This window comes from Chanos chanos, chromosome 2, assembly GCF_902362185.1.
Source record: "Chanos chanos chromosome 2, fChaCha1.1, whole genome shotgun sequence".
Lineage (NCBI taxonomy): Eukaryota > Metazoa > Chordata > Actinopteri > Gonorynchiformes > Chanidae > Chanos > Chanos chanos.
Window position 1 is genome coordinate 4,610,872 of NC_044496.1, and position 9,487 is coordinate 4,620,358.

Here is a 9,487-nt window from a genome sequence, read left to right on the forward strand (position 1 = left end):
TTTGGTATTAAATATCTGATTTTTTTTGGTAACATTGTGTTCCTTTGGTGTCAGAAAATAACACCAAATATCAAATTGAGTCAAAAATGTACCTCTAAAATCCGTTAATATCAGGAGGTGTCAATCCAGGCAAGAGGAGACAGAAAATCCGGCAGAGCCGTCTTTTTTTTTTTTTAATTGACTCGATTCATTTAAATGCATTCCGATTCATTTGCATCACATCAAGCAACAAACAATTTCCAGACTCATGGAAAACGAGCTACAATTGGAATGTTACGTAGCAAATAATTAATTAATTAATGCAAAAGGAAACATTGCACTCTATATGCAAGTCACAACACGTTTCAAACAGTTCTCTGGTCAGTGTTGACAAGTAGCAGCAGTACAAAACAACTAAACAGACTTATTTCCACAATCGATTGTAATGCATATAGATTCAATAACCCAAATGTGCTTGAGATGAAATAATGCGCTGTCTCATACATCTTACTGTGATCACTAGTTTGGTCCTCGTTCGTTATTTAACTATTTTTCCTTTCCTCTATTTCTCCAATGCTCCAGAGTTCAACTTGCATTGCCATTATTATTTTCTTTTCTTTTATTTCCTCTGTAATTTATTATAAGCTATGTATGGGTTACTCTGATAACCTAATATCAAGTTGACAAATCAGATCGCTCAAATTCTTTACATTCAGACAGCATCAGAGAAGTTCTGCTAAAACCCAACACATTAGCACAAACTTAGCACAACTTGCACAGAAGAACCAACGAAGCATTCAACAAAACGGTACAAGTTTCCGCATAAAAGTCATGAAAAGGGCAACTGCAGCCTTTCAAAGATCACACCAAAAGCATGTTTTAGCCAGAAGTGTACTTCAGTGTCAAAGCTCTAATAATAAGATATAAACTCTAAGACTTTTATCTTATTTTTCTCTTTCGATTTAATATTTTGGGTCGAAGGGCATAGGACCCAGTTCTATTTTGACGTTTGCTATGTGTCTGTCTGAACCCCGTCCTGGTCTAGTCCACTTCCTCTCTTTCTGTAGCTGGGGGCGAGACTGGTGATGATGATGATGATGATGATGCTTTCGCTGCTGTCTGGCCTCTCTGTCCGCTTTACTCTTCGAAACAGGCCCTTCAAAGGGTCTACTGCAAATTTACAAAGAGAGGGAAGATTTATCCTAATGCTTCATGTGTTGCGTTCACAGCATTCATTCAACATGCAGAGCTTACTGAGTCTCAGACCTATTGACAAAGAACAAAGAGACACACGGTCAGCAAAAAAGACAAAAGCGATCTATTCATGCACTCCACATTCAATACTTTACACTGCCAACTCACATTTCTTCGATTTTAACACTCAGATTTTCCTGTTCTGATCAAACAACACTAAATTAAGCCAGACAACGCTAGATATTCCCCCACTTAACGATCTAAACGGAACACATGTACTTACCTTGGCCCATATCGTTTTGAATAAGTCTCTCCAAAGAAATGCCTGTAGATAAAATCATCTAGATCTTCAAATACATCATCCGCATGGCTCTGATACTCTTCCATGTCTTCCAAGTAGTCCTCAACGCCGCTGACAAAGTCTGTAAACAGCATCTGATCGTGAATGAAGACACCGTTATGGAAAAAATTATTGATGAAGTTCTCTAACTCTGTCCAGTGGTGGAAATGACCGACCGACTGCTGTAGGTAGCTTTGAAGAAGCTGGTTGAATTCGTCTGCTCGAATGGGATCCATAGCCTTGTTGAAGAGGCTCATGGACTCTTGGTAAGCGCAGTCAAACACTCCAGAGCATCCCTTAGGTATTCCTCTTTGGTCCTTGCGTGTATCTGAGAACCTATGTGTGCCACGCCCTCCTGCCTGATGAAAGGAGTCAGTGGTGGATTTACGGGGGTGTTGATGCAAAGGCCTATGGGAATGCCATGAGGCGTCGTCTGCCTTTTTGTCTCTCGGCTGTTTAAAACGCTCCTGGTGATGATCCTGCTGCTCGGGTTTAGGGTCTTTCCTCTCGTGAAACTTCCTCTCCTGAGGTTGCCTGCCCTTACCGAACACGTGCGACGCGGAGTCCTTGAAGTGACGAAACGTGGATTTGACAGAGTCTGAAAACTTCCTGAGGTTTTCCTTCACTGCCTCTTTGGCTTTCTTGATTTGCTCTTTGTGATGGTGGACAAATTCTTTGGTGGAATTCTTCACTGCGTCGAAAGTCTCCTTCACTTTGCCTATCATGCTCTCTTTGGGTCGTTTCGATTTAGGGTGCCTGTCTCCTTTGGACCTCTCCTCTTTACTCTCCACGTAGAGTCTCTCCCACAGGTCAGAACGTTGTTGCTCAAAGCTCAGCTTCTTCTCCAGTTCCTGGAGACGCGTTTGAAGCTGCTCCGTTTCAGGATCTGCCCCTGACCTGTCCCTGTTGTTCAGCTCCTCCTTCAGCCTGTCCGTCACCTGTCGTTCTTTATCGAGCTCTTTACGCAGCACCTGGGCCTCGGCCATCAGCGCCTCCCTTTGGCTGAGGAAGCTACGGCTTCGCTGCCTCTCCTCTTGCAGGACGTTCTTCAGCTTCTGGTTTTCAGAGCGGATGAGGTCCGTGCCGGCTCCTTTTTCCTCCAGCTCTCGGATCTGAGCGCGGAGGTGCCTCAGCTCCTCCTGCAGCGCAGAAAGGGACGCCTCCTCGCGCTCAAGGCTGTTCTTCAGCTGCTGGTTCTCCATGGTCAGCTGCTGTTGACGAGAGTTCATCTCACTCTTGGTCTGCTTCAATCGTTCAAACAAGTCCTTTCTCTCAGCCTGATTCAAAACAGAAATTAAACGGCCAGTTAAATGACTGTTTGCGTTAACACTTCATTGGATCTCTAGTAGGTTTTACAAACACTTACCTCTGTCATTTGCGGCAAACGTGAATATGCTCATAATAGTATACAGCACAACAAAAAAACAAATTTCTCTCACAAAAAAAAAAAAAAAAAAATCCCACATCTAAATAAACTGTGAATTTTGTTACAGCAGTTGTTTGTTAATTAATTAAGATTCAACAGCCCAAAGAGGCCACATGGATCAGGATACTGATGGACAAAGTTTACCTGTAATTCAGCCTGTTTGAGTCTGAGCTGCTGGTTCTCTTTAGTTATCTTATCCACAATCCCTGACAGGGAGTGCAGCATCTCATGCTTTTCCACTTGGTCTTCTCTTAAACCTTTTTCAATCACTTCCTAAACGTGTAGAGATAGTCTCTCATGAGTGTTAGAGGACCAAATACGTAGCCCCGCTTTTCATGAAGGGAAGATGACCAGCCCATAGATAATTAGATTTTGGATTAAAAACTGAGAAATACGTTCATACTCCAAAGAGATGACATTTCTCAAAAAAGCTTAATTAAAAAAAAGACAGAAAGAAAGGTGGAAAAGTGATAAAGTGAACGTGAAACTGAGTGTGTATGGCAGAAACGGGTAAAAAATTTGCTTTGAAGCAACAGAGGTCCAACAAGAGCGTGGTATTGCCAAGAGAGAGTGGGTGGAGTCGGAGAGAACAGTGAACGCTAATGAGCATGCTCAAGCTGAAACAAAGTTCACCAAAAGAGTCATGCAACCAGGAACAGAAAACACAGACGACACCGAAATCAGCTGATTACCGGCCATGAAAGAACCCCACAAAACATTTGGACCGTGATACAAACAGCCAAATTCCCGAGGCAAATTCACACGTTTTTCATGTTTCTTCTTCGATATCAGGTTTTGGTTTTCTAACTCGACACAACCTAGGGCCAGATGTTCTCTGGTTTATTTAATTTTTTTCTTCTTTTTTTTTTTGGTAGAGTTTGGCTGTTTGGATCCAGACAAGAAACACTTAAAAGTTTCTCAGAGGATGAATTAAACTATTTTGTCCTGTCTGTTTGAATGAAAGAGGCTTGACTGAAACAGACCTTGCTGACGACAGCTGGGGCTCTCTGACACTGCTGAAACTCTCTCATCTCGTGCGGCTCCATCAGACGGCTTTTCTCCACCATCCTCTGCCTCTCCTGGATCTGTATCGTCCCTGTAACACACACAGTAACACTCTGAGCCTTAGCACATCCTTCATTTTGGTTTTTTTGTTTGTTTTTTTTCAGTCACAAACAGTGCAGGGAAAAGACCTTGGATGAATATGTCGGTCTGTAAACAAACAGGGGGCCGGGGGGGGGGGCAGATTACAAACTTTACACATCATTTAATCAATCAAATCTTTCATCATCCAACATTTAATCACAGAATGAATGCTTTATTTTTTTTTTTTTTTACAGCCTCAATGGCTTTATTTAACTCCAAACGCTGTCACAAGTATGATGTTGCACATCAAATGACTATCATCTGATATCTGATCACCTGATGGCTAAGACACTGCCAAACAGGGCCAAGCACTAAGACGACAACACTCACCATAGAAGTGTCCAAAGCCCGTACTGATGGCAATGACTAGAGCTAGAAGGATACACTTGTTGAGTGCACCACTGATTTGACCCTGGGGAGGAGAAGGAGGTGCGGCTCCATGCTCCTGCTGCTCTGCCACCTCATCCACCTCTTGCTCCTGCTGCTCCCTGGGGTTTGGGAGGTGCTGCTGCTGCTGCTGCTGCTGCTGCGTCTCCTCAGGCTCAGATCCAGCAGTGCTCTTCCTCACCCTGCGTCTCCTCGGGACCGGGCTCTGCTCCCTCTCCGTCTCATCGCTGCTGCTGCTGCTGGAGTCTCGTGATGCAGGCTGGTCCACCGGGAACACGGCTGCTAGGCCACAGTCAGTCGCACACGCGCACACACACACACACACACACACATAGACAGACAGACAGACAGACACACGCACATACACACACACACACACACACACACACATACACACACACACACATAGACAGACAGACAGACAAACACGCACACACAGACAAACAGGCACATGCACGCAGAAAGCAGTGCTTAGACAGAGACAGGAAAGTAATCCTTGTTTATATTCCTTTGCTAAACATTACCTTGGAGATTACGTGTGGCAGAAATAATTAAACAACATGCCAATGTTGAGGACCAGAAGTGAATTTGTTTGTCTCATTGAAAGCTCCAGATGGTATGTCTATTTCTACAAAACAAAAGTCTTTGTTCTGATACAAAATTCCTATTCAATTTACAATTTACAATTTAGTTATTTGGCAGACGCTTTTTACCAAAGCGACTTACTATTCCTATGCAAATCAACAATGATGCAGCAAACCACACAGCATGCTTGTAACGTTAAGGACAGTTCATTTGAGCCAGTTAAAAAGTTAGCTTTTTTTCTATTAGCTTTTTCTAAACCCTTGAATAAGTCAGGTGCTATTGCAAAATCTGCAGGATAAAATAACTAACATGTGCCACAGAGGTGTAAACAAAACTGCAATCAGTATAACATCTGACACCATCTTAATTTGATCTTACATATAAAACAACACATGTTAAAACCACAAGTCAAACATGAGTTCACCCACTTAAAAAAAACCAAAACAAAACAGGCAGTTTTTAAATTAGGGCAACATTAAGAATCAGGACAAACAAATAACAGAAATTCACACAATAACACTTGGAAAAATTCTCACGCTTGAGCCACAAAACAGCACACGCCCAATGCCGAAGACACTGCCCATGCTGTATCTACTTTCTGCATTCGACTACTGGTTATTGCAACAGCCATGAAAATGCAGTAGAACTTGTTTACGACACCACATACGAGTAGTTCTGACTAAGGCTTATCAGAGATCAGCCAGTCCTGGGTTAAGAAGGACAAGCAGACTATCATATGAAAACCACCTGAGAAAGACCGGCTGCCAGACAGCTGCTCTCTCAGATGACAGCCAAAATCCCACAGACTTTTGGAGAACCTCCACTGGCTTATCATCAGGCTGGCTACAACATGTAAGAGAAAGGTTATAAAAAATAAAAAAAAAGAGGCCATTCTTTGTCTTCTTTTTGAATACACTGATAGTATGAATCACATGACTAATTATATCTGTACCACCACAAGATTTACGAGTTTCTATTTAATTTATTTTACCCAGTGTCCTTTGCATGGTACTAAACTGGTTTTCTTTTTTCACAGTAACATGTCCGTCAGGTTTCTTTTTTAAGAAGGTCAAGATTAATGGTGCTGAATTACAGGGAATTCCAGGGTTTAAGAGGACGAATCGTGAAGAGTATGAACTTGAGACCTGAGATTGGTTTAAATTGAGTACTTGGGTGTGTGTGTGTGAGAGAGAGAGAAGGGTGTGTACACACCAGTCTCAGGTGCACTGAAAGTGTACTGGCTGCTGGAGGACGTGCCCAGGTAGAGTTCTTCGTCCCTTGCCTCATCATCGTCATCTTCCTTCACTGATGGTTCCTCCCAAGGCCCCAGTCCCTGATCCCTGGAATCTTCCAGAGTCACAATATCGGAGTGATCGCTAGAGGAGCACAAAGTCACGTGCTCATCAACTGCCTTTACAGCCTGTGGGGAAAGTTTTCAAAGGGAAAATGTCATAAATACGCACGCATGCACGCACACACACACACACACACACATTACAACAAAAGCCCATGAAATGTGCTTAAGTGGTATGATTAGACACAATGGTGGGAGGTTCCCCCTCACCTCAGGCGAAGACTCTACATTCTCTAAGGTTTCTTCCTTCAAGGTAACATCTATGGATGACTCACCCACATCTACATCTCCCTCGGCTAAAAAACAAAAAACAGTTTGAGGAAGTCAAGTGATTTTCTAAACTTATTCACTCTTAAAACTGTACATGTAAATTGGACAAAATGTGTAAATCAGCTGAACCCTCTTACCGCCAAGGGAGGCTGTCTGATCCGGCACAGGGGCTCTTTCTGAGGGTTCGATCCCAGTCTCCGGCCCCAGGGTCTCAATATCCGAGCCCTTCAAAGCACAACACAAGGCTTTCGCTAAGCTGAGTCATAAGGGCTGAGCAAAAGCCTTAACTGTACCACCAAATTCAGCTCAAACCCGAGCACACACTGACTGAGCACTATTTTTTTCCTCTCTTTTTTTTCTTTCTTTCTTTTTCTCCCCACAAGCCACACCAAATCTAGGACAGACAGAGCAAAATGTGAACCGTGTTTCTTCTTCCAGTGCTTTCAGACAAACAATATTGTGTGGCCACAGCTGAATTCCATTCAATGCAAGGTTATTCCAGTTTTTCTACAATCACTACAAAGAAGTCTTACAGTCTCAATGGCAAGTAAAGCTAGATGCTAAAGTCATCCTCTTTGACTATGACAACAAACTCTGAAGAAATCGACAGAGGAGGAGGAGCCAATCCAGTCCTGGGTGGTCTCAGACACATAGATTTAGGCAGAGATTACGACTGATGTAATCTACTTGCAAAACAAATTTTGACAGCAGCCGAATAACTCCTCAGTTCAATTATGCGCTGAGGCAAAATGTAATTAATGATACCATCATTTATTACCCTTCATTACAATCTAAGCTCACTGAACTCAAAACAAGATGAAGTGATCGGTATAATGAAAACTCACTGGGAAAACTTTGTTAAGAAGAAAATTAATATTTCATAAGCTATCATTTTGTAAACTACTGACATCAACACGGATGTCCCAGTTTTGGAGGGTAAAGTGCTCACCTCATTACTAATGATGGTCCATCCGCAAGAGGACTCCGTGTCACTCGAGCTCTCTGACATTTCTTCAAGAGCTAACCAAAAGAACCAACAAACTATTCAATATAAAGAGGAGTGTTCTCAGTCTGGCTGAAAAAACGTGCACATTAAAAATGTCTGGTCATGCTTCTACGATCCCTTCAATTTCATTGCTATGAAGTCAGAATATAAGTACACGTGGCTACATCATGTTTAAGGGAGTGTGTGTTATGCTCAGATGGGAGTGTCAGTCTAAATATGCTAGTAGATGATGACAGTTTCGCGTTTGCGTTTTGTATACAATGCCTGCGCGCGCGCGCGCCCATACACACACACACACACACACACACACGATGAGAAAACTCCTAAAGAAATTGCAAGCCTTGGTAAAATAAGAATTGCAGTTTGATGGCGCCTCAGACATATGTCCGTTAGAAAATGCGAAAATGTTACTTTAGAAGAAATCAATTACTTGGCTGAACACCACTTTATTCTGTATCCTGGCTGGTGCATGTCAACACAATCCGTGTCAACATTTGTCAGTCGCTCACACATAAAGTTCAAAACAGTCGATCAATGGCTACGCTAGCGACATACAAGTTCAGCAATGTTAGCGGGGTAGTGGCAAAGGGACCATAAAAATGCAAGCCAAAAACCATATGGACGATTGTTTATACTATTGTATGACTGACTGAAAATAACCGCCTGAGTCGTTAAGACTGCAAGCAGTGACTCTGCATAACAGTTTGCTAAAATAGCAGGCTACACAGCTTATTTGAAAAGCTATAGTTACGTTAGGTTAATAGCTAACTCCCGGGTTAACTCCTGAAATACATGCTAGCTCGGTTCTGTCCTAACTGGAAGCTTACAACAACATACATTCTACAAAGAATAGCAGAAATGACCATGCCATTACCAGTTGTACTTCACTCTTTCCACGGCAACTGACGCAATATCTTCTTGATAACCTCACAATTCCCACCCCCAAAAATACAGCAACATCAACAATAACAACACCGCAAGCGTGACACATAGGCGTGTCAACACCGGAAGTTTACATGGGATATGTAGTTTTGAGTAACACTTTAAAGCGACATCTAGCTTCACTCATTTAGTTTATAAACTCGATCTCCCATAACCCAATAGTCAAATAGACATGTGACCGCTGCTAGAGACATTGACAGAGTTGGGGTTTTTTTTCTACACCTCTGACCGCTGCGCCTGTGCAGAGGTTTAAGGTCCAATTACAACGTTTTGTATGATCTGAACAAATCTCGCAGTTGTGTATCTCTGTTTTTCTTGGCTAGCTGAAATGTTCTGTATTGGTCAGAACTCTTCGTCTGCACCGAATGACAGTAACACCTAAATTTAGGGCTAATAATATCCGGGCATAGTAAGTGAACTGAGCATACCAGAAGTATAGTTTACTGCAGTAGTTCGGCTCACAAGAATCCCAACGTCAGATAGCTTTATCTACATGCGCTTTTGCAAGTGCTGTGGTGTGACGAATTACAATTCACTTGAAAAGAATTGCGTAGGTCATCTGTTGCAATATAGGAAACAAACCAAATTTCCACGTTTTCACCACACTGTTTTCAACAACTGAAACTCCACCGATGTTGAAACAAACTGCGAAATAAGAGTAGATTTTTGTTTTAGAACTCTCAATTAAAAAAAAAAATACTGCTACACACCATAGGGGCTACATATTGTAGATGATGTGCATACTGTAGCCAGCTGGAGATTTTGGGTTTTTTTTATCCAAATAATTCTGTCTGTATGTTTATCTGAGTGATGGATATGGTGGTTGTACCATGACCAAGTGCATCATTTACACACATA

The 9,487-nt window shown here is 42.3% G+C and overlaps 1 protein-coding gene across 2 annotated transcripts; it reads right to left on the reverse strand.

Moving 5' to 3' along the window:
* Nucleotides 1–158: 158 nt before the first annotated feature.
* ccpg1 (cell cycle progression 1) lies at nt 159–8,604 on the reverse strand. Of its 2 annotated transcripts, none has more exons than XM_030765855.1 (10): nt 8,562–8,604; nt 7,631–7,701; nt 6,819–6,906; nt 6,622–6,707; nt 6,270–6,477; nt 4,416–4,751; nt 3,923–4,035; nt 3,084–3,212; nt 1,457–2,790; nt 159–1,149 (listed from the first exon to the last, which is right to left on the reverse strand). In XM_030765855.1, exons 2-10 carry the CDS (start codon nt 7,688–7,690, stop codon nt 942–944), a joined length of 2,562 nt encoding a protein of 853 aa, XP_030621715.1. In that variant the 5' UTR covers nt 7,691–7,701; nt 8,562–8,604; the 3' UTR covers nt 159–941. The 2 variants fall into 2 exon arrangements, with proteins under 2 accessions (XP_030621715.1, XP_030621716.1); XM_030765856.1 differs by having other exon boundaries at nt 1,056–1,245.
* Nucleotides 8,605–9,487: the final 883 nt, after the last annotated feature.

Excerpts from the sequence above, each read along its gene's own strand:
- ccpg1 (XM_030765855.1), bottom strand. The coding sequence starts at position 7,690 with ATGTCAGAGAGCTCGAGTGACACGGAGTCCTCTTGCGGATGGACCATC. Across the intron at positions 6,708-6,818 it reads TCAGACAGCCTCCCTTGGCG|CCGAGGGAGATGTAGATGTG; the intron begins GTAAGAGGGTTC and ends TTTGTTTTTTAG. Across the intron at positions 3,213-3,922 it reads CCCCAGCTGTCGTCAGCAAG|GAAGTGATTGAAAAAGGTTT; the intron begins GTCTGTTTCAGT and ends CTACACGTTTAG.